Consider the following 25,327-nt stretch of genomic DNA (forward strand, 5'->3'; position numbering starts at 1 on the left):
AACACTTTCTGATTTCTCCATCCCTCCTGCTGTTTGTGGTCCTTATTATATTTTCCATATTCGAGGGGGACATCTGGCTGCTCACCCCAAATCCTTACTTACCTTAAACCCTTGAAATGCCCATTTTATATGGATGCAGATGCTCCCAGCCTTCTCCTGCATCCCCTCATCCCAGAGCTCCCCAAATTCACGTGGCACTCAGGGTGTCCTGCAGCCCAGAGATGCCAACATCAGTCCAGTCTCTCCATCTGCCAAGCAATTAAACCACATGGAGTTCATCCATACTTTAAAATAAGCTTTATTTAGATCTTTTATAATTTTATATTTGCATCCATGCCTTCAAGGATTCTCCCCCACTCACGGAGGGAAAAGTTAAATCTAATGTTACCCATAATTCATATGCTATTTAGCGAAGTTCTCTTTTAAATAAATCATCCTCTTAGTAATTTTTTAGAATTATTTCCTAATTTACAAAAAAGCTGAAATGCAAAGGAAACTACTCGATAACAAGGAGATCGCTCATCTGTTCTGGTGGTTTAGAGTTTAAATTATAAAAATGCAAGGAGAACCAAAAAAAAAAAAAAAACCAAAAAAAAATCAAACCAAAATACAACAAAACCCCAAATCCAACAAAATGTATAAAAATGCTTCTCTGCAGAGAAAAGATGCCACAGGGCAAAGCCTGCCCTGCCACCCCAGGAGGGCCTGGGGGGCTTGGTCCCTTTGTCACCCCCTCGGTGGCCTCTCTGCATCATCCCTTGGAATGGAATACACAGCGCAAGGGCATTGGTTCAGTTCAGCGATTTAAGACAAAATACCCTTTTTCTCTCTTTTTTCAACCAGGGCGCGCGTATCGGAATTAAGAAAAAATAATACACTATTATAGTTCATTAAATAAATCTTAATACATTTTTTTTTTAAGAGCTTAAAATTATATTGTAAGCATTAAAGCATAAGGTACTTATCTTGGCATAAGCAGAGCGCGGCACTGTTAGTGGAGAGGGGAAGCGGTTTGGGGGCATTTCCGAGGGATTTGGAAAAAACAAGCTCCACCTGTGCTTCCAAATCACCCCAGAGCCAGAAAAACCTCCCCAGTGGGGATTCTCGTACCGATTTCCCCAACCCCGAGGGCAGTGACACCCCAAACCAGAGCGGGGTGGCCGACCCTATCTGGGCAATGGGATTTGGGATATCTCGGGATATCACCTTTCCCCTGCTCCCAGCTTGTGCCGGATCCCCCTAAATTTTACTTGAAGCAAAGGGTGAGCCCCCCAAAAAGCAGGGAAAATCAGTGGGCAAAGCTCCCATCAGCTTCCCCCCGTCTGATTTCCCGGCATGTGTTTAGGTTTGCGTTTTCCAAGGCGTTAAGTGCTCCTGGGGCAGCTGAGGGAGTGTGGGGTGGGGAATCCACAGCTCTGACACCCCCAAAATCCCCCACAGCAGCTTCCCAGGACAGTACAGTACAAACACCCCCTTCCTCCTCCCCGCCCCATCCCAATCGACGTGGAAAAATATAAAAATCCCAAAACTTCTGCAATAATTTAGTTAGAATAGCTCCTCTGGGTTTGTGCAAATAAATTAAAAACAACTAAAAAGGAACGTTAAAACACTTATTTCCAGACCGGCAGGCGTTACAACCAGCCCGGGTCGCCTCCACGGGGCTCGGCCAGGAAGACATCGCAGCGAAGGAGATTTTCTTGTTGTTTTTTGTGTGTTTTCTCTCTAAGATCCCTCGGCTGGGCAGGTCCTTCGTCCCCAAGCGAGGACATCCCGTGGGCTGGGCTCCGGAAAACAGCGGGTTTCGGACAAGAGACGTCACAAGCACAAAGTGCACAATATTTCTGGTATTTACAGAGACACAGCAGTCCTTCAAGTTTCAAGTTTTGTCAAAAGAACGAGAAAAAAAGAATAAAAAAAACAAACCCCAAAACATGAAAAAAAAAACCCCAACCCAAACTGACAAACTGAAGTGACAACAAAGGAGTTACCGGGATGGGGAAAAAAACCCAAAAAAACATGGAAAAAAGGGGGAAAAAACTGAAGTTACGACACAGCTGCATCGCTCCCAAGACAACAGGTAACACGTCCACAGGTGGGACGGGGGATCTGGGGTTTGGGGTGTGGGATATGTACATTGGCAGTGCCGGGAGAGGCTCCGGCGCCGTCACCAGTCCGCGTCCTCCTCGATGTAGTAGTCGGGGGCTGTGCCATCGAAGAGACCAGGGTCGAGGGACTTGCGCTGCTTCCCCCGGGCAAACACCCTGGAGATGGAGCCAAAGCCCATCTTCTCTTTCTTCTTTTTCCGTTTTTGGTCTTCCAGGTCTTCTAGAGACTGTGGGAAGAGAAGAGATAAGTTTGGGCATCCGGCTTTTCCTTCGGCACTTCTCCCCTTCACTCACAACAAAGGTGATGGACCACGTGGTCCTAGTCCCAAAAAATATTCAGGTCCAGGTCCCAAAAAATATTTGCATCCAGATCCCACAAAATATTTGCATCCAGGTCCAAAGTAATTTTAAGGTCCTGGACCAAAACAAAGTAATATTCCTGAAACTTGTGTAGTGGAATTTGCAGTGAATCTGGGCTCCCTCTCCACATTTCTGGGATTTTGGCTTAATTCAAGTGGATCAGGATTCCAGCTCCAGGAATGGTCAGAGAATCTGTCTGGATTGCAAAAATATCCCAGTGTTTTAGGGCAAAATACAGAAGAATAACCTGCTTTGGCTGGGCCTTACAAAAATCAACACTGCGATAATGCCTATGAGATTACCAGGACTTTGAGGCAAATTATGGGAATATGGCACATCCCAGACTTACAGCTCAGGATGACTTCCATTCATCCCAAATCAGTGCTCTGACTTCCCCCACAAGTACTTTCTAGCACAGGAAGAGGTCTCACAAGCAGGATTTGTGCCCTACCTGTACGATTGGATTGTGCAAGTTCTTCTGTACCGGTCCAGGACTGTCCCCCTATGGCACAAGGAGATGGATTCATTAAATCAACCCTGATACAGCCCAAGACCCTCCATCTCTGGGGCAAAAAGAAGCATGGTTGTGCAGCTGAATCGTGCCAGGGCTGGGATAAACCCCAGGGCAGCAGCTTTCCAGGTCAGTAAAGCCCCAGCTTTGCTGCTGTTCCAATTCAGCAAAGCCCCAAAACTTCAACCCCAACGCTGTTTTGGGAAGCAGAGACCCCACAGAATGCCCAGACCCCTCTCCCCAAGCAGGGCATCCACCAGGCAGGGCCTTACGTTGCAGAGCGAGTGCGTTCGATGCCGGGGCGAGTTGATGTCACTCGGCGTGGATGACCGGTCACCCTCGGCCGCGGAGGCGTCGGAGATGATGGACGGCTGGCGGGAATGACAGGGGCTCACTCTGACCGCTGCAAGGCAAGGGGAAGCCAGGGAGTTAACGCCAGCAAAGCCTCTGATGCACTTCCAAAAAAATATTCTGGGGTTGCTGAAATTAACACACTTTTTTCCCTCCCCTCTATTACTCCCCTTCCTCCAAGACTGATTAGCTCCTAAGCTTAAAGGAGATTTATCAGTCATTTGAGAACTTCATTCCAAACCAAAAGCTGGTTTTGACCAACTTTTCTCCTCCCCATCAGAGGTTTTTCCCCTAGAAGTTGCCCATTTCCTCATCCATGGGGTGCCCACCTTGCCGGTCCGCCGAGTGCTGGGGGTGTGAGTGGTAGAGGGTCTGCTGGCTCTGCCGGATGGCCGCGGTCAGCGGGAGGTCAGCCTGCATCACCCACTCCTGGTTGCCGTTCAGCACCGTCTCGCCTGGCATGGCCAAGGAATGGCGCTTGGGGACGTCCTTGGTCAGCGTGGCCAGGGACTGCTTGGCCTGGGGAAGGACACCAAGGTGGTGGTGATGGAGAGGGAGAACCATATGAACATCTCCTGGAGCAGCACAGCAAGCAACACACTGCACCCCAAGCCCACCCTCTCCTGGGCAGGTAAAGATCCAAACTCTGCCATTCCCTGTGCCTTTTGAGTGATGGAACGTTTTCCTCTCAGTATTGCAGCAGTGCAAGCACAGCAGCACACACTCAGCTCTGTACTATTTAATTATCCAGCTCACCATGGCCAGCTCGGCCTCCAGCTCCTTCATGCGGTTGTCCTTCAGGTCGAGCTGGGAGCGCAGGGCGCTGGCATGGTCTGTGGCCTCCTTGGCCTGCCGCCGCAGCTCCCACTTCTCCCGCTCCAGGAGGTCCTTCTCCTTGGCCAGGGCTTTCACCGCGTCCTCGCTCTCCTGCCAGGACAGGGGTGGCCATCAGAAAGGGAAATTCCATGTGCTACTACAGACACCTCTGCCAGAACCCCCCTGGAGACCACCCAACCATGAGTGGTACATGTGGGTGTCATGACAGCCTGGCAGGAATGGCATCCCTTTTTGGGAAGATCCAGAATGCAGCCAGTCCCCCCAAAAGCAATGCTCTCTGTGCACCTGGTTAAAATGACATCAAATTCCCAGGTCTGGCTCTATTTTCTCCACCATCTATTTAACCTCAACCTGCTACAGTCCCTCCCAGCCCCAGCCAGAGCCCAGCTGTGTCTTTAGTGGGATTTTGCCTGATTACAAACCAGGCTCCACACTCAACCTGCTGCCAGCCTTCTGTGCCACGACACCTCAGTGCTGGGCTCTGCACTCACTTTCCTGTGCTGTTCGTAGTTCCTGATGAAGTCCCGGAGCTGCTCCTCCCGGCTCTCCAGCGTGGCGTACAGCTGCTGCATTTGGCTCACCAGGTCTGTCTTCTCCCCCTTCAAGCGCTTGCGGTCGGCTTTCATGGCTGTGAGGGAGAGGATAACTCCAGCACGGGGGGCATGGCAGCCCCTTGGCTCCATCTCTTTTATTTTGCAAGGAAAAAGTACCCAAAATGTGCCACAATCCCAGGGGCTGGGCTGGGAGAAGATGCCCAATTCACCCCCATCAGTGCACCCCTCAAAATGCCCATCACGTCACCACTGTGACTCCTCATCATTGCCAGCTCTCCAAGGGGTAGCTGAGACCCTGGAAAAGGAGATTTGGGAGCAAAACTGCTGCCTCAGCCTCGGGGCCCAGCCCAGGAAAACCTGCTGTGCCCTTGCCAGGATAAATAAACCACAACCAGTTTATTTTTAGCAGTGGGATGGATTCCAGCAGTGCTCCCACGAGCCCAGGGCTCCCCAAGTGTCCCCTTCCAGCTCAGTGATGCTGTGTCGGGATGAGGGGATGGAGCAGAGGCACCATGGGATGTGATGGGTGTTTAACAGCCCTGAGAGGAACCCAAAACCTTCATGTTTTCCCTCCTCACTACACCAGCAAGGGATGCTTGTTGACCACTGACCCCAGGACAGCTATAGAAGGCTGGTAATACAGGGAGAATTACAGAAATCTCACATTGGATGAGGAGTTTCAGTAATTTCTGTACATTAATGCTCAACCCAGCCTTGAATCTGGTCCTTGGCAGTGCTGCAGAAATGCCCTGTGGCTCCCTGCTCCAGACACACCCCAACCCACCAAAATAATGCCCACAGATCACAAATATTTCATTATACATTCTTTCATTATACATGCTTTTCCACCCTGAGCAAGTGCTGCTCCTGAGGGAGCAGTGTGCTATCAAACACCCTCTGCCCCTCCAACTCATCCTATTGAATCACTGAGCCTTGCAAGTTGTTGTTTGTATTGTAAAAAAAATCCTAAATGCCCCAAAACTCTCCAGAAAAAAACACCAACCCCAAAGCCTCCAGGGGTTGTGTGTACCACAAAAGCTGCCAGAGGGTGATGCAGCACCACTAGTGGGACCTGTTCTCCATGCACACATCCAACCTTTTCCCAGCAGATTACAGAAATCACAGTGGGTGTTTCAGGTGTTTTCCTACCCCTGTAATGAGTCACCTCACCTGGGGGTTTACACTACACTGTGAGGTGCTTTTGGGCTCCTCTCAACATGTAGGGGATAAAGAGAGTGTAAGAAATACTAGCAAACATGACTGTGGCACTCTGAAAGGGGAATTAATTTCCTTTGTGCACTTTTGGTTTTGAGTCTTTGCCTTCTCCCTTAACTCTGCTCCCACCCTCCCCCAGCTGGGACCCTCAAAAGGCATTTCCACCTTTGGAAGCAGCAAAAACATCATTATGAAATGCACAGTGAAGCCCCCAGGAGCCCTCAGGCAGAATAACCTGATAGCAGGGATCACCCAGCTCTTCACACATGCTGGAAAAGCCCCCAAAATCAGAGCAGCCTCATCTCATCCAGCTCTGTGCAGCTCCCACATCCCACCCAGCCTGTCACAACCACCTCCTCCAGGAGAGGTTTACTCAGGTAGGAGGAACTTCCTTCTGTGCACAGGTTTTACTCTATTTCTCTTACAATTTTTTACTCTGTGTGCTGGGAAGATGAACAATAAAGCAAGTGCTTGGAATGGAGCTGTAAGAAAAGGAGGGAGATTGCAGGGGAGAGCAGAAAAAGATGGGAGAAAGAAATCAGACTGAATAGTGGAAGAAGAGGGAGATGTTTGGGACTACAGAGATTTTTGTCTGTTAAAATCCAAAAGATGAAACTCTCTAGACCAACTACTCTACCATTAAGCACTGGAGATAAATCAGAACACAGAAAAACAGAAAATAAGGTAGGAAATGCTGCAAAAATTGACATTGTCCTGTGACAGGGAGCTCTTGGGAGTCTTCCTTGCCCACTTCAATGAACACAACTCCTCCTGGGAGAGCTCAGCCCCTTCCGACATCAGCACTTCCTTACTTTATTCCCATCTTAGGAAGTTACTACAGAAACCCTCTAAAAACAATCACAACCACATCCATGTCTTTGAAAAAGCCCTTTCCAGCTGCCTGTGGGTATTTCACCACCACCTTCCCCTACCCAGTTCCTTCACACGAACTAAAAACTTGCTAAAAAAGAAAAATTAATGCTCAGTTGACCGAGCCATACCAGGGTAAGACCAGACCCCACAGACCCATATATACCTATGTATGTAAAATTTAATTTCCTCAAGGATACTCTGGGAGGCTCTTAAGGAAGTTTAAGTCACATTTGCCAATCTGTGATGCTGGAGGCAACAAAAGACTCCTAATGAATTTAATTAAATAGTGAGTCCCCTATAGCATATAAACTCCTTTAATTAGTGGCAGTGTTCATGGCCCTTAAAGATTTACAGAAAACACTTAATCACTCACCAATAAAAAAAACTAAAATGCTCTGAAGTACTATTAGAAGAAGGGCAACTATCTCCCAAGGTTGAATATATATTGATATATTAATATTTACCAATATTTATGCCAATGTATCAGTACAGTGTACAATGTATCAGATTATGAAGTTTGGGTATTGCAAGAGCAGATTTTTTCCTATTAACCCAACAGGACAATTTACCATTTGTTTCATTTCATATTTGAGAGATTTGCTGAAATTAACACACTTTTTTTTTCCTCCCCTCTATTACTCTCCTTCCTCCAAGACCGATTAGCTCCTAAGCTTAAAGAAGATTTATCAGTCATTTGAGAACTTCATTCCAAAACCAAATTAATAGGAAATTAATTGAAAAAGGCAGGAGAAAAATAAAAAGTGAGACAGAAGTGCGCTGTGAGGGTTGCCAGCAGCTCCTGGACTGAGCCCCACTTGCTGCAGCAGCTTAATTTGTCCTTAGCAAACAAGCCCAGCTAATTACTTGGTTGGGGAAAACGAGCCTTTGCAATCCATGGCCAGCCAAGGAGGAATAAAGCAGATTTTCCCTGGCTTTTGGGGCCATCCTGAGGAGGTGAAACGGCTTTTTTCTTTAATCTCATAATCCAGGGCCAGGTTTCTGTATCCCAAACCCCCACAAGCATCCAAATAAACTCTCCCCCAGCCCATCAGCACGGTGGGCTCTGGCCAAACCTCTAACCTCCCCATAAACCCAAGACATGAAGCAAGAAATCCTAAACCCAGACCGTGAGTGGAAAGTACTTCTCTTCCTTGCATTATTAATTTTCTCCTCCCTGCCAAGCCATGGCAGAAGGAGAGGGGAGACCCAGCAGCCCCTCTTGGACTCAGCAACTCAGCATCAACCTGCAGCAGAGATGGGGGAGATGGGCTGGGATGAGCTGGGTGAACCCCCAGCTCTCACCATCCATCCATCCCCACCTGCACCAGGTCACCCTGTGCTCCTGTTATTTGAGCTTCCACCTCCTGCCACTCGATCCCTGCCTCAGTCCTTTGGGAGAAGAATGATGGACACAGACATGTAACAGGACCTGCTCCATGCTGGGCTCCTCCTGCAGCCAAAACAATTCCAAATCCACCCCCCTGGTGTCTGTTGTTCCCAGCTCTGTGCCAGGAGCCAAAATCCAATCACTCCACTGGAGAGGCACAGCCTTGTCTGGGACAGCAGCAGGGCTGGAAGCACCCAGTGATGCCACCACTGTCACCACCCTGTGGCCCCAGTCTGATCTCACCATCCAACAGCAGCTTCCAGCTGGGAATTAACTCCTGCATCCTAAAACCAGGCATCTCCCTGCAGAATAGGGGCTGCTCTAAAGAGGAGGCTCTAAATAGGAGGCTGCCTTCCTCCTTTCAAATTAATAGCATCAGATTAAGGGGGTATCAATTATAGAACATCCTGACTTGGAAGTGACACACAAGGATCATCAAAGTCCAGCCCCTGCCCCTATGAGGTGGTGGCCACACCATCCAGCTGAGGTTTCCTTGGAGGATGGATGAGTAATAATTAGTTTGACTACCTTGATAATGTGATATTAAACGAAAAACAAGTGTCTGAACCACAGAAGCAGCATCTCTGCTCAGTTTCACATTCCTGGGATGAGGCAGCAGAGCCCAAACTCACACCAGGGCACTGGCAGAAGATGCAGCCCACCCCTGAACTCCAAAGAACAGCTTCCCAGGATTCCCATCCACTTCCAAGTCCTTCTCCCACCCTGTACAATGTGAATTTTCATGCCAGGAACAGAATCAGAGCTGACTTTATCCCTTACTGAATCACACACTTATTTTCACTGCTGGAGCCCCAGCGATGCCCTGTGCAACAGGAATGAGCAAACCCATCCTGTCCCATTAACATTTACTTAATTTCTCCTGTCTCTTGCCCCCAACCATGAAATCCAATATTGTCACCATGACTAACCCATAAAATCAGGATCACAGTGCTGCTCCTGCTTTGCAAATAAAGAGGCACATGTGCTCCCCAGGCACAGCCATCACCATCAGGAAGATCTTGACGTTGAAAATGTCAACATTTTGTGGTGTCAGGCAGAGCCAGCACTGTCCCCTGGGTGGGTGGAGGTATGGAGCAGGCAGGAAATCAGAGCCCAATGTCAAATTTCAGGAAAAAGTTAGGTGAGGCAATTCTCCTTGGGGGAAATTCACCTGGTAAGAGCCAAGGGCTTTCCAAACCTGAGCCAGGAGTCAGCACAGTGGGCACTGACTTCTGAACAGTTAAGGTGGGTCTTAAAGGAGAACAGCAGGTTTTCTGTTGAGATCCAGAATAGAGACAGCTTCCCTGGCTGGGTCCATGACTGGGACACCCATCTGGCAGGACACTCATCCTTCTGGGACATCCATCCATGGGACACCCATCCATCCATTCCTTTGCTACCCAACTCCTCACTGCAGCAAGCTGAGGGTGCTGTGGATCTCTACAGGAGGCTTTTCTCAGCTTTTCTCAGCTCAAATACTATTTCCAGGTGGTCACAGCTTTGAGCTGAAGGTGAAGGAGGGAGAAAACCAAGCTACAGCCCATTTGTGGAGCAGACATGAAGTCGGTTCATGCCTTTCCAAGCAGCAGGGAAAGGCAGCCTGAGGTTTCCACCCTGGCACTCAAAAAGGAAACAGAAACCAGGTTTGCTCTCCGCGTGATAATCCTGCAGGCGAGCTCCAGCATATTGGATAAACCTTCCCAGAAATGGGGTTTCTGCCATTAGACCATGGATGTCACCTGGCCAAGAGGTTCCTGGAGTCCCCCAGGCACTTGGGCACAGTCCCTGCCCACAGCAGGACCAGCAGTAATAAAGCTGTCTGCAACTTCTCCCACGGGGCATTTCCACAGCAGAAATCCAGGCCACATCCATACCTTTCCAGCCAGGGCTGGGGAAATAATAACTGCATTAAATCACAACCCAGAGTCCCAGCTGTGGCAAAGGTGGAGAGGGTGATAGGATGTAGCACCATGGGATTTTCATTGGATGTTAATTGATTAAAAAAAAGTGCAAGAGATGGAATTAGCCCAGGAAAAAGTGGAATAAACATGCACAAAGCACATGCTGCCAGAGATAAAGAAACTGGTCAAGTTGCTCTAGCAGAGCATCCTGTGCTGGGTCAGATCCTTGCTCCTTCCCTCCACAGCAAGGACTTGTTGGCACAGCACAGGGAAGATACAGCACAGCCTTATCAGCTTTATCCCTGTGCCAAATGCTGTTGGGAATGGCTGGAAATGCACCTTCAAAGAGGGACAATGAACCCACCCTGCACCAAGACCATCACAAACCAAACCCTGTGTGGCTGGGCAAAACAAAGGCCTTAAAAACTGCTGGAGCCCCCAAAAGCAAACCTGACCAGCAAACCCTCTCCACTTCCCCCTGCAGCACAGCCTGGTGAGCCAAGATCCATCTGAACCAGCTGTGCTGCACTTCCAGGCTCAGAGCCAGCCTTGATGACAGATTTCCATATAATTTATCTGCTAATGACATTCCACAGGACCCAACATGGATTGTGGGCTGCTGCAGACACAGGGATGCTGCAGGCACAGGGATGCTGCTGGATTTGGGGCATCCTTTGGTGAGGATGTGGGGCTGGGGATGCAGGATGCAGGGATGCAGGGATGCAGGGATGCAGGCTGTGAGGAGGGAGCTGCTCTTGGGAGATGCTCTCTGGCTGCAGGACATGACTGACACAGATCCCTAAACTACAGGACGGTGTGGCCAAGTTTCCCTGTGCTCCTGGCACTGTCTTATCCTGCAGCTCCTTACCACAGAGCCATGACTTCCCCAGGGTCAGCAGATCTGTCTCTCCTGGCAGAATCAGTCACCAGGCACTGTTATTCCTCCATTTTTGGCTAGGTTTCTCTACGGACAATTTTTCATGGAAAGGAAAAAGGATTTTTTTTCCCTCCAGCTGCTGATCCCGTTTTCAAATTATCCATCTCAGCCACTGTTGCCAAGCCTGCTCTGCTGCCCAGAGCCTCCAACCCAGATCCAGCACGGACAACTTTCCCAAAAACCACAAAAGCTTCTCAAGATTGCAGCAGAGCGAAGGAGCAGCAATTGAAACAGGCTTCCTGCTATGTGTCCATCCAAGTGCCAATGGAGATTCCCTCTTCCTAGCTGCCACACCTGCAGAGAAGTCCTGGAAAACCAAGCCTAGAGGCTCCAATAGTGGCAAATGAAAACCCAATAAAACCTAAACATTATATTCCTTAAATACTCACAATTTTCAAGCCAAACTCACTTTGTCTCTGGACTGTCTTCCACAGAAGCACACAGGACCTCATTGCAGCTTCTTAGATGACTTCTTACTCTTATATGTTTTTTTTGTAATTAGTATTAAAATAGTTCTGCTTTCTGCATTTTGCATTTATCAGCACTTCCCCAGCCCCACCCCCAAAGAGCAAATATTCCCTAATTAAGGTTTCTCTCCTCCAATTACACTTCTATAAACCCAGAGCATTTCCTGCTGCTGGAGGCTGCGCCGGTGGCTTGGGGTAGACAGGATTTCAGAAGTATTTTGGCTGTTGCTGATATATAGGGATGTTTTTATAAATCACAGAGCGGTAACACAAAATTTTCTGAAATCCCAACTACTGACTCAGCCCAATTCCCTGCGCCTCTGAGCATCTCAGCATCCCAAACAGGGGGAGAGGCTGAAGCCCCACAGCTCCCCACGTGCCGCTCAGCCTCTGAGCCTGAAAACTTCTGACAGCTTCTCCTCATAATCCGCAAACACGAGCTGACAAGTGCAAGTTATACTCGGTATGTTGGGGATTTGAGATGATATTTAGAGCTGTGGTGCTGCCAGGGTTTGACGTGTGAGAGCTTTCCCTGCTCAGGATCATCCCCTGGCTCCAGCTAACAAACTATCCTGCCTGGATTTATTGTCAGCTTGCTTGGAGAGTGGAAAAACTGCAATGTTGTATTTTGCTCCTCACACCCCAGTCCTGGGGCTCGCTGTGCTGGTAAGGGAGGGAGAGCACAGCCCTGACTGTCACAAAATCCCCCAAATGCAGGCGTGAAGGAAGGAGGAGACCCTGCATGTCACCTGGAGCTAACTCCAGGTAGGAAAAGGAAAGTTAAAGTCCCCAGGAAACTTGCTGCTTCCCTCCTGCAAGTCCGAGGGGCTCAAATCCAACCCACCCCTACCTCCAGCTGCATTTCAGCTGCTGCCTTGGCTCCACTCTACAGCTGTGGAGGAATTCCTTTGCAGTGCTGCAATCAGCCCTCACATCCCATTTCCCAGCCCACCGCTGCCCCCCAGTCCTTCCCAGCTCCACACCGGGGAAGGAGGGCTGGGGAGTCCCAGGAACACCAAACCCCTGCCATGAGCACTCTGCAGAGTCCAGGTGAAAAGGATGGCTTTTTCCTTCCTCACTAATGAACTTTTTGGAAGTTTAGGGTGCTGGGGAGAGGCGCGGCAGAGGGAAGCACATCCCTTACCCTGCAGAGCCTCCTTGGCGCGCGCCAGCTCCTGCTCCTTCTGCGCCAGCTGCACCTTCAGCTCGGTGGCCGAGAGCACCTCGGGGGATTTGCTGCCGTGCGTCTCCTCCAGGTCCTTCGTCAGCATTTCCTTCATTTGCCGGAGCAGGTGGACCTCCTCCTGCAGCTGGGCCACCTCCTCCCGCAGCAGCGCTGGAGGAAGAGGAGACACAATGCGAGGAAGTGAGTGAGGCTCCCGGCACAGCCCCGCGCCCCGCTGCGAACTCACACCCCGGGGAAATGCTGCTGGGGGTTCCTCCCTGCTGGCAAAACTGCCCTGCACAGCCCAAAAACTGCACCATTCTAGAGGAGGAGGGATGTGATGGGAAAATGCTAGGAGAGGCTCCACTGGGTGATGGCTTTGGCATTAAAAAAATAAATGTTCATATGTAATAATAGTAGTAAGAAGAAACAAAGAAGGACTTTCCTTCTTCCTCCTATCCAAACCACTCACTAACAGGATCCAAGAGAATCTCCTCAGCTCCCACACACCTCAGCTCTGCCTGCAGCCACCCACGGGCTCAGGGCACACTCAACAAAACCACAGTGAGACTGCAAAAGGGAAGAGGACGCTTCCATCTGCAACCCCAAATCCTGAATTTTTGCAGATTTACACCCAGTGACTGCTCACTCCTCCAAGCAGCTGCACTGAAGGAGCAGAGCCCAGCTGGGATCCTCTCCATGCACCAGAGGGAAGCTCCAGCACCTCGTTTCCTACAGCTGCACCCACTGTTTGGTGTAATAAAGTGCTTTTCTGCTTTTCCACATTGCACCCATCATCCTCACCCTGTAAAACACTTTGGGGCTGTGCATGTGCCGCTGCAATCCTCCACCTGAGTTTGAGTTTGTTTTCCCTCCCCTTTAAGAACAGGTGGAGAAAAACCCTTTTGCATCCCAAATTGGCTTTTTGATTTCACAGAATCATGGAATGGTTTGGATTGGAAGGGACCTTAAAGACGAGCCAGTCCCACACCCTGCCATGGGCAGGGACACCTTCCACTGGACCAGGCTGCTCCAAGTCCAACCTGGACTTGAACCTTCCAGGTATGACACATCCACATCCTTTAGGGTTGGCATCACGGGGAGAAAAAACAACCCCATCAGCTCACATGTCACAGTCACCAGAAAAATGAAACAGCACTCAAACCCAAAAATGAAACAAAATCAAACCTCCTCTCCAAACCACTGTGGCTGTGTCCTTTCCCCCTGCAGCAGCCAGCCTGGGGGACACCAACTGGACATGGAACACAAGGATTTTTCCCCTAATTCTTCCTCGGTCCCTCTGCACGTGCCTGGGCAGTTCCCTTTCCGGCAGCGAGGCCGGGAGGTGACGCCGGCGGCAGGACAGGGACAGGCAGCTCCCCCAGCAGCTGCGCCAGGAAGGCATAAAATCTGCTTCACATACTTGAAATGCTTCCCGAATGAAAACTGGCAAGGCCCTGCTCTGTAAATTATTTAGCAATAAAGTCACTAATGAGGAACAGTCGAGCTCTGGGCCGGGGGGTTTGGTGCAGCCTGAAGGGTTTTCTTGAAATCCGTGCAAAAAAGCAAGAAGTGGAGGCAGCCAAGGCCAACAATATCTTCCCCAGGGATGGGAGAAATGCAGTGTGTCCCCTCCAGCCTCTGGGAACCCAGAGAGGACGTGAGGGGCTCACATATGTGGAATATTTAGAGTGTAAAACCCACCCAGCGCGTTCCCCAGCCACAAAAAAACCCCCTGCAGCCCCACAAAATACCCCTGGCTGCAACAAATTGCTCATTTTTTTCCCCACTGATAAATAATTTTCACCTTTCCTCACATGCCACTTCACCCAGGGTTGTTCCTGGGAAAAAAAATTAACCAGCAGATGAGGATGGAGGCAGGGCAGCTTGCACAAGGATGAGCGATCGTGATGGATTCCTGCAAATTGCAGCAGTTTGGTGGGAAACGAGAAAATCCCCATGCAGCAGGAATTGATCTGGGAAGGGAAGAGGGGAAACAAGACCAAGGACAGGCAGCCCAGGGGGGAATTCTGCAGCAAAGAATTCCAGAGGGTTCCTTGAACATGGCTCAAGGTGCTGTAATGGGGAGTAATGCTGTAACACCCAGTGCAGCTCCCCAAAAATGCACTGATCCCCTTTGCTCCCAGTTAGAAACACTGAAAAAACTCAGAAGCATCTCTCCTCCAAAACAGGCAACAAGGGAATTTCATCCCCACTTAGTACTCAGCTCCTGATCCAGGCAGGAACTGCTGAAGGATTAAAATCCAAGATCTGTGAGAAGCTACAGATGTAATCTGGAGAGGAGCATGCAGCACCATGCTCCCCACGCTGCCGGCTGCAAGCCAAAGCTTACGGAGAATCTGAATTATTGATCAGCCATAAATCCAAAATTCTTGCTTTTTTAGACGTATAATTTGAGGCAGACATATATATATCTGTGGAAAGAAGGATTATGCTTTGCAATATATAGTTATATTTGCTACATATATATTATTATATATATGGCAAAGCCAAATCCGGTTTGAAAATATATATATATATCTATATATATGAAATTGGAAAGCACAATCCGTGCAGCCAAGGTTTGATAGGAAAATCCCTCTTTCCAACTCCCTCCCAGGCCTCCTGCCAATGTCATGGAATCACAAACTGGTTTGGGCTGGAAAGGAGCTTAAAGCTCATCCTATTCCACCCCCTGCCATGGGCAGGGACACCTTCCACTGTCCCAGGCTGCTCCAAACCCTGTCCAACCTGGCCTTGGACACTTCCAGGGATCCAGGGGCAGCACAGCTTCTCTGGGCACACACCTGTAATGACACTCATGTCCAGGATTTCCATCACTCCAATGCTTCCTCTGCTATTTTGCCCACTAAAATCACACTGATTTCCCCCCCAGAGCTCTTTCACCCCTAGCACAGAGCATCTGCTCTCCATCACTCTCCTCCAAGCTTCCATCCCACCTTTCCAGCTCCTCCTGCTCACGAAGGTCCCATGGAGAAACCCCATGTTATTTGCATAATTCACATTAAGAGACTCAGCTTGAAAGGGAAATTTTAGCTTCATTTGAAAACAGGGGGGGGAGAAAACCCCCCGTTGCTCTGCCAAGTTTAAGCACCTAAATAAACGACCCGAAACGCGCCGCTTGCAGGCAGCTCTTAGTGATTGTTACAGGAAAGTTCCAATAGCTGGGAAAATGGGGTCAATTATTCAGGAACCTCATTTCAGCCTCTATTACTTCCACATCCAGATGGCTGAGTGAGGATTTCCATGCAATTCCTGTGAGCTGGATGGAGCTGTGCCTCTGTTTGAAGCTGCAAAGGAGCAGGGCTCAGTGTCACTCACAAGGGACTCCACACACCCCCAAAAAGATGCAAAAACACAATCAGGAGAACAGAATATTTTTAAAGGCTTTTTTCTGCAGTTCACCCTTGCAAGTATTACTATATTAGGGTGTAAAGTTAAATAAACCATTAGGAATTGCCTCCCAAATGCAACAACCTCAATGCAAAAAGCTTCCAACATTTTCTTTTGGTCCTTTTTTAATTTTCTCTCCCCTTTTTAACCTTTTTTTTGGGTGTAACTCCCAGGGGAGAAGGAGGTATTGCCATGCATGGACAAGCCATGTAACTCATTCCAACCCCTTCCAAATCTGCTGCACATGGGCAGCGATGAAATTAATGCAATTTAAACATTTCCCAGACTAATTGATGAAAACTACCATTCCCACTGAAATAATTGGCTGTTAATTATATTTTAGTTGATAGCATTAAACTTCCATGACACTGCTGGATTCTGCATCCTTTATGCTTCAACCACTGATTGGTGTTAATAGACAAGCAAATGAGATTTTTTGGTTTTTTTAATTGTGGTGAACATCTCCAGACAGCATTTGGGGCTGAAGTTTCCACTCCTGCTCCTGCAAATCCCATCTTGGACTCCTCTGGGCAGCAGACCAACCCTCCATGCAGCAGCAAAGCCTTTTACTGGCCTTGGAACAGGCATCACTTTAAAGACATCCATTTAAAAGCCTTTTTTTTCCATGTAACTCAGCTGACACGACTGCTGTACACGCATTTCTGCCTTTGGAGGGGACATATTAAAAATGGATGCAGAACAAACGACGAGGCTCGTGGGGGTGAATCAGTATCAGGTGAAAGCTGCATTTTGTGCCGCTGTTGTGAGTTTGATGCTGAGATGGTTTTTGCTTTGCTGGGCACAAGTGAAGGGAGTGTTTTTTATCCACAACATCAGTGGGATAAATATACATGTACACACACACTTCTGTGCTAGGACAGGAAATGGAAGGGCCTTAAAGAACATTATTAGAAAAAAAAAAAGGATTCAAGACTTAGGATGAGTTGAGTTTGTATTTTAAATTCCACCTCATCACCTCTGATTGTTAAATAGCTTCCCAGCTTGGGATGTCCCTCTTGCAAAGGTGCAGAAAGCTGGAGAGGACTTCTGTCAAGGGCAGGAAGTGACAGGACAAGGGGGAATGGCTTCCTTGACAGAAGACAGGCTTAGAGGGGATATTGGGAAGAAATTCTTCCCTGTGAAGGTGACAAGGCTCTGGCACAGGGTGCCCAGAGAAGCTGTGCTGCCCCTGGATCCCTGCAAGTGTCCAAGCTCAGGCTGGACAGGGCTTGGAGCAACATGGGATAGCGGAAGGTGTCCCTGCCCATGGCAGGGGTGGAATGAGGTGAGCTTTAAGGTCACTCCATCTCAAACCATGTGTAAAAAGCCCCAGCTACTGCCACTGCCCTCAGGACCTGCTGGGGCAAAGCCAACACAGCCAACCTCTCCCTTCGACACCTGGAAGACCACAATGGACTCACAGCAGCTCAAAAGGAGCCCCCTCCCCACCCCAGAAGGGGATAAGCACAAGGGCCTGACATTTGGAAATCACCACTTCAGCCCAGTCCTGCTGAGCATCCCAGGCACATCCCTCATACAGTCTCCTGCAGCACTGTGGCACTCCATGACCTCAGAGGAGCTGTCAGCCACCAGTGCTCCCTCCTGGGTGGGCATTGGGGCTCTCAGCAGAGCCTCTTGGATTACTGAGATTAATTTTGGCTTTGCACATCCATCTTCTACTTTCAAAGCAGCTTTTACTTCCACCCTGTGCTGCTGCTGCTGCTATTCTGTGACCTAGCTGTCACACCTGGACACAGGTATGGACAATCTTTAGGAATTTCAGGGTAAAACTTTCACCCAGTGAGAGCAAATCCTTGCAAGCACCACTTCTGAGCATTTCCTGACCTAGACACCAGCTTGGCCTCAGCACTCTCACACTGTCACAGCTCCAGGGCAGGACCCCCAGACACTCCCCAGCCATGCCCCATCACCCTCCTGGGGCAGGATGTGCTCAGACCACCTGCTTGCCAAGCTACCCCCATGTACAAGCTACATGTCCTGGCAGTCCCCACCTCAACAATAAGGATCATTTCCACCACACATTCGCCCTCTCTCTGGTCTGCCCTGGCCACACGCTGGCGAGTGTCTCACAGGAGATGTAAGTAAATAAACCTGATCTGAACCCCTGAGCACGCCGGCGGGAGGGTGGGCTGAAGGGCTTGGGGGGCACAGGGCTCCGGGGCCAGGCTGGGGCTGGTGGAGGTTGCCAGAAGCACTCACGGCTAACATCCCCTGCCCGCTGGGCTGCGACCCCCGCGGCAGCCCCGGAGCTGGCTCTGAGCCCTCCCAGCTCCCTGCAACTTCTCCGGGAGACAAGATGGATCAGGGGGCAGCTTGATCCGCCCGGCCGGCCCTCCCCAGCGCCGGGGGGGACACGGAGCCACCCACCGCCCCTCGCTGGATCTCCCCGGGCGAGGGGACAGCGAGGGGACAGCGCGGCCACCACCGCCACCCTCCCCGCGGCCCCGGCGGCTCCCGGCGCGCTCCGGCGTTGTTTTGTTTCTCCCAGGAGGAAGCGAGCTCCAAGCACAAAGCCAGCGAGGGGAAGCCGCGCACGCCGGGCTGCCACCCCTCCCGGGGACCCTCCGGGAGCTCCTTACCTGCGGGGACAAGGCGGGGGCAGCGCGCTGTGCCCGCAGCATCGCCCGCGGCCGCCGCTCGCCCTGCCCGGCCAGCCGGACAATGGGCCGGGCGCGGAGCGGAGCCCTGCCGGCAGAAGCCCGCCGGCCGCTCGTCCTGCTGCGGCTGCATGGCGGGGACAGCGGGCCCGGGGGCGGCGGGGTGGCCCCGGTGGGTGGCTCCTGGCCGGTGCCAGCCGGCAGCGCGCGGAAGTGCGGCCAGCGCTACCTGCGCCGGGAATTTGACCTCTCGCCGGTCGCTTGATGTCACGGCTCGGAGGAGTGGCTCTGCCCCGCTGGGCCCGAGGGGAGCGGGACGGGGAACGCAGAGTCTCCCGGAGCCCCGCGCCGAGCAGGAACCGGCGGCGGAAATGATTCCCGGCTGGAATCGTCCATCGCTGCCGCCGCTGCCACCCACCGAGCGGGCGGCGGTCACAGCAGCGTCCCGATGGCCACATCGCCACCGCGGAGCGCGACACTGCCAGCGCCGGCAGCGCCGGGGAAACTGAGGCACGCACGGCTCGGGCCAGCTCGTCCTCGCAAGGCGAACACGTGTAGTATTTTTCCTCTCAATGCTTATTTTATGACTTATTTTATTTGGGATGGGGTGAGCGGGGACACAGCGAAACCCGGCGAGGACGCAGAGACCTCCTGCCTTTCTATGAGAAAAGCCACATAAAAATACAGCAGAACAGCCAAACTCTCGGAAACCCAGCACGCTCGTGTAGCTTTTCCGTAGAATCATTAAGGTTGCAAAAGACTTCCAAGATCAAGTCCAACCTTCAGCCAAATACCACCATGCCCACTAAACCATACAGCAAAGCGTCACATCTGCTTGATTTTTTTAACACTTCCAGGGATGGCAACTCCACCACTTCCCCAGAGGATTCCATTCCAATGCTTAACCACTCTTTCAGTGAAGAAGTTTTTCCTAAAATAAATATTTTTCTTCCCTAAAGTCCACAGTGCACTATTACCTGCCCTCACCCTGCTACCTGGGCTGCCCGTCTCCAAGCCTCTCACAGCAGAGCTGTTTTATAAATTTTTTCAGCCCACCAAAGCAATGAGGAACTGGGCCCTTTGGGTTTATGAATTTTTGGCTGTCTCTTCGCTCTTATCCTCACTAGGTGAGCACTTCCTGGCCAGCTGCTGGCTCAGGGATGCTCTGGATCAGCCCCAGCATGCTGCTGACACACACCTCTCGCTCTGCCCAGGAAGGCAGCGCTTGCACAAAGCTCAGAAAACACAGTTCAAGACAAAAAAAATCCCCATATTCCACTTTACAAAAGCAGCAATCCTTCACCAGCCACGGTGAACCCAGCTCCCCCACCCTACAGCAGCATCTCAGGCATGGGGAAACTGAGGCACATCCCATGCCCATGGGCTTTGACGGTTTTGGGAAGTGGGTGACAATATAACAGTGGGAGGAGCTACCCTGGCTAGGAAGGGATGCACCATGGCCACCTTGCACTCCAGGTCAACAAACCAGGTTGTCACCCACCCCGTGCCCCTCCTGGCCTCACACTGCGCTGGCGGGCATTGCACTCTCCCTATCCTGCTGCTTGCTCGCCAGCGGCTTGGGAAGGGGCCGGGAGCTGGTTTAGTTGTGCAACAAGCCCTGCAAATCATCGCTGCAAACAGTGCGTGCAACAAGCTGGCATCGCCGCCCGGCCGCTGTGCCAGGTGCGCAGAGCCACATCGCCCCAGCCCTGCCACCTCCTCCTCCCCACCTCAGCCCAGCAGAACTCTGCGTCACCTCCCATCGCTCCGGGTTTGCACAACTCCCCTCGCTGGGGATCAAGCTGCAGCGTGCCCGTGCCGACTCAGCTCCCGGTGGAGCGGGAAGGATGCCAAGGCTGGAGCCTCCCCGGGAGAATCGGGAATCGCTGCTGGTTTGGGAGCAACCTGCGGGTTTAATGCTGCTCTGTAATCGCGGTGCAAAGGCGTGAGCTGCCGCGGCACGGTGCTGAGCTGCAGTGCCCCGAGCCGAAGCCCAGGGAGGAGGTTCTCCACGTCGCAGGCATTGCACAAACCCAGAGCTCCCCACGAGCTGCCCTTGGAGCCTCCCTGGCACCGGAGAGCGAGCGGGAAGGCTGGGCTGGGCTGAGTCCTGACTTCTGCTGACTAATGGTAGCCCGGCAGTGTTACTCACACCCAAAACACCATCTGTGCTGAGACAGGGCAGCTCGGCTGCTCTTTGACCCAGGGATGAACACGCAAGGATTCCCCTGGCCTTTGCTCGGTGGTTAACAATCCCTCTGGAAAGCACACGGAAAATGGTGCTGCTGAAGTCAAAGATGGTTAACAATCCCTTTGGAAAGCACACGGAAAATGGTGCTGCTGAAGTCAGAGATGGTTCATGCCTTGGCCAGGTTTGTGTGGTGCTGCCAGGCTCTGGGCACTGAGTGTGTCCCTGTGTCCAGCAGCAGTCACCCTTTGGCTGTGGTTAAACTGGGGCTGGGCTCCTGGTCTCCTCTCCTTCCTCTGGACCAAGCCATTGCTGTGTGGCTGCTAGTGGCCCCTGGCCTTAGCCAGGAGGAAGTTGAGGTCAGAGAGGTATTTCTGTCCCTGGAGTCACTTCCCGTGGATCCTGGCTGCTGCTGGCACTGGGAAGGGGACAAGAGCTGGTGTCAGTGCAGGTGGGTCTGGCCCTTCATTCCAAATTGGCCACTCTCCTTCCGTCCTCCCTAGCCAAGACCCTCCTGCAGGGGTAGGACAGACCCTTCCCACCCAAGCCTGGCTCAGAAGCTGAGCCAAATTTGACAACCTCCACCAGACAACAAATCTGCATTGTGTGTTCCATATGCAGCCTCCCAGGGTCTCACCAGGGTTACAGCTCTGAAGCAAGCAAGCTACAGGTGGTCACTGCCAAAAAATGTCCCAACTCTGCCAAAAATCCCAACCATCACCCCCGCCAAGGGCAGGGAACACCAGAGATGAGCAACAGAAAGTCAAGTTGGGGTCAAAAATTGTCCAGCACTGGCACAGTCTGGACAACTGGACCAGAGCAAAGTTACTAAAACTTCTCTCCCATGCCCATGGATATCCCCTTCTCCATCCCCATCTCTCACAAAATAAAGATAACAGGGAGAGGAGATGTTTCAAAACAGAGCTGATTTCTTTTTTCCCCCGGTTCTTCTTTCAAGGAAAAACTTCTCTCAAAAAATGACAGATTTTTGTCAAACATTTCACTCATGACAAATTGGCATTGTCATCGGAGGAGAGCGCTCGGCTGGGAATTTCGGAGGCATTTTGGGAACCTCCATCTGCTTGTACTGAGTTAAAATCTGAGTCTGGAGAACGTAATGTGTGAGGCAAGGATTAATTAACATCGATCTGGCTCCAAAACCAGAGGCGGTGAGAGTAATTTTCATTGAGGAACTTGGCACTGCTTAGCACCTCCTCCTCCTCCCGTGCTGCTGGAGTATTTTAAGCTCCTGAAAATCACACGTGCATCACCAAGAGTTTTTGCAGTTATTAATTAAAGCCTCAATAGAGAGAAAAATCCTAATTTTTTTGTCAGCTCCCTAGCCAGGCCATACACAGCGACTTTCCCCTTCTTTAAAAGCTGTTTGTGATGTAAAGAGGCAAAAAAAGCCAAGGGGAAAGGGCAAACATCATCATGCTGGCTCTAATCTCATTTGGTACAACTTCCTGAGCTCATCACAGTTATTGCTATTGTGTTTTTTAATTTTATCACGAGGATTATAGTTATCATCGCAGACATTTTATGCCTAACTTCTGGGTTCTTTACAATATTTTCATTCAAATGCTAAAAGGCTGTAATGAGACTAAGATAATGCCACGCAAATATAAATGACACAGATCAGAATAGGGGGAAATTGGTTAAAAAGGAAAACAAATACAAATTATCCATCCTAATTTGCATTCAAACACAGCAACTGGGGGGAAAAAATTAATGTATAACGGAGAGGGAGGTTTCACCTGGTGCATGAATCCAACAGAACATGCTGTGCTGCTGCAACATCTGGATCCAGCTGCAAATGTCACCGACTCCTCCCTGCCCTGCCCAGCCTCATCAGCACTAACGAGGAGAGGGATGGCACAGCCAGGAGGGGTGGCACAGCCAGGAGGGATGGCACAGCCAGCTGCACGTTTGTGGCCGAGGAGGGACAGGGTGGGCATCGATCAGCAAAACGTGAGTTCTCCGAGAGCTCTGAACCGCTGAACCCCACCAGAATCAATATTTGCCTTTTTAAACCAACGCTGGGGGGGAAAAGCACATCTCATATAGATTCAGTGTTATTCTGGGTTTTACATTATTCATTGAACCTCATCCCATGTCATGCTGCAGTGAATATATTACCATATATGATGATAAAAAAAAAAAAATTACACGACTCCTGCAAATACCCGATAAAGTGTCAGGCTGGGCTGCTAAAGGAGCTGCAATTGCTCATTAGCAACGAGTAATTAGGCTGCCATACGTTGGGGTTGTGCCTCTGCCACCAGCCACTTCACGGGGAAAGAGAAGGAAAATAGCAGTAGAAATAATAATAATAATAATAATAATAATAATAATAATGCAAAATAGTAAGTTGGGTTGCAACACAAGCCAACAGCTGTATGGTGGGTCTCAAACTTCAGGAAACATTTTCTTCTTGAAGCTTTATCTCCCCTGCAGCACATCCAGGAATGTCACTGCAAGGCCACCAAGGGCCATCGTGTCCCCAGAGCCTCCCAGCACTATGGGGCACTTGCAGGGAGCAGGCTGCATGCAGAGAAGTAACAGGGAAAATGGGAAATCTGCTGGGAGAGGTTAATGATTTATCCCTGGGTATAAATGTGCTGCTATTTCTAAAAATGGCTTTGCAGCCTCAATGCCATGTGTGATCTGAATGGAGCTGAAGGAGGGCAGCTGAATTTGGCCACTATCTTTATACCCAGGTATTATTGCCTTTTTAAATTACTTTTTTAATCTGCCCTGTAGCTTCCACAGAGTTTCAAACAAGCAATTCTAATGCTCTGTCTTCATCAACCACTCCACCTCTACATATATATATATATATATATATTAGGGCATTCAGTATAGAAAACAGCTTTTTATGACACCCACGCAACCTGCTGCATTCATCAGCACAACCAAAACTTACCCAAACCCCATTTCTTCACACCCAAAACCTGCCACTCACCAGGCACGAGCCTCATTCACGTGCACAGACTCCAAGTGATGCCACAGCACAATTTTTGGTTGCTTGCAGGAATTGCAAGGACAGGAGAAAAAAAAAAAAAGGGAATAAAGCCTGGCTGGGATTTGTGAGGCAGGTTAGGAAAACCCATGAGGCTGCATGGATCAATGACCTCATGAGTCTGGACATCTCCCCTTCCCCTCCTGTCACTGTGTGTATCAACAGAATATTTATAAATCAATTGAAAGCAATTAATCAGCTGGAGAAGATAAGGGATAACGAAGAAAAGAGATTAGCTGGTGATGCACAAACAGAGCTCCTCCAGGGAGGAACTGCTGTGGTTGGAAGCCTGCACTGCAAAGCCTATTAGCTCCACTTAAAAAAGAAATTTAAAAGAGGCAACCTGAATAATTAAGAGGAAGAGTTAATGGTTCATGCTAACAGCTTCTAAAAACCTGCAGCAGCAGTGTTTGTTAACCAAAGGGACCAGCAGGTAAACCACTGGCCATGGCCATGGCTGGAGCCCCAAATTCCTGCAAATTCCCCAAATTCCTGCACTCCCCAGCAGAGTGGAGCCAGGGAGGCTCCATGGACACTGAGAGGTGTGCAGTGAAATCATCCTGCTGGATTCACTGAGATGACCAACCCTTTGAGCTGAGTTACAAACAGTAACAGAGAAATCACTCCAGGATGTGAGGAGAAACCTCCAGGGATGTAAATCCTATATTACCCTGTTTTCCTACTGACTTTTCCAGCCTAATCCTTCCACACCAAACTCTGGGGAGGGCTGGCTCAGGGCAGGACCAGCAGCACTTTCCTTGGCCTTATTTTTGTCAATAATTATTCATTTCACACCCAGAAGATGCCAACACCAGGGCTGAGCTTAATCCAACCCACAGGAGCAGCAGCACCACCACCATGATGGTGTCACCAAGAACTGGGTGCTTTTGGCCCAAATAACATCCTGAAGTTGCCACTTAATTTCTGAGGAGCACCCAGCTGTCACCTGCATCCTGGGGATGTCTGTGAGGAGCTTTCCCAAATTTATGGGGAGATTGGCAGCCTCCTCCAGTGCTGTGGGATTCCCCAGGAGAGCTGGCAGCAGGTGGGCATCTTCATCAGGAAAATCCACCAATCCTGAGGACTAAACACAGCAATTCTGTGCAGTACTTGCCTTTTTCAAGTAGTACTCAACCAAATTGCCAGGTCAGGGCTGGAGCTCAGGGGTTTTTTTCAAAAGGAGGGTAAACATCTTCCCCACCTCCCTCACCAGCCTGCAAGGCAGCAATTTAACCTTCAAGGTAAAGCTCACATTCATTTAGTAACAAATCTTATCTGCAGGCTGGGGGCAGAATAATTCCACTGAGAACAATATATAATAGATAAAAATAACTGCACTGCAGCACAGACACGGATGGCACGAGCAGCTTCCTCCCTGGCCATTGATTTCATGGCAGGTGATGGGCTGACAGCAGGGAAACT

At 50.2% G+C, this 25,327-nt stretch overlaps 1 protein-coding gene across 3 annotated transcripts in view; it reads right to left on the minus strand.

The window, feature by feature from the left end:
- Window positions 1-282: 282 nt before the first annotated feature.
- KAZN (kazrin, periplakin interacting protein) overlaps window positions 283-25,327 on the minus strand; it is a 195,829-nt gene continuing 170,784 nt past the window's right edge. For 2 of the 3 annotated variants that reach the window (XM_085079986.1, XM_085079987.1), the window contains 7 exons: window positions 12,643-12,834; window positions 4,656-4,792; window positions 4,084-4,254; window positions 3,657-3,846; window positions 3,249-3,379; window positions 2,917-2,967; window positions 283-2,332 (listed from right to left, as the gene is read on the minus strand). In XM_085079986.1, the coding sequence (XP_084936112.1) occupies window positions 2,165-2,332; window positions 2,917-2,967; window positions 3,249-3,379; window positions 3,657-3,846; window positions 4,084-4,254; window positions 4,656-4,792; window positions 12,643-12,834 (1,040 nt within the window). In that variant the 3' untranslated portion in view covers window positions 283-2,164. Of the gene's footprint in view, window positions 2,333-2,916; window positions 2,968-3,248; window positions 3,380-3,656; window positions 3,847-4,083; window positions 4,255-4,655; window positions 4,793-12,642; window positions 12,835-18,677; window positions 19,610-25,327 lie in introns of those variants that run through there. The other variant, XM_085079985.1, reaches the window with a different exon arrangement.

This window comes from Lichenostomus cassidix, chromosome 21 (assembly GCF_008360975.1).
Source record: "Lichenostomus cassidix isolate B80296 chromosome 21, HeHo_3.0, whole genome shotgun sequence".
Lineage (NCBI taxonomy): Eukaryota > Metazoa > Chordata > Aves > Passeriformes > Meliphagidae > Lichenostomus > Lichenostomus cassidix.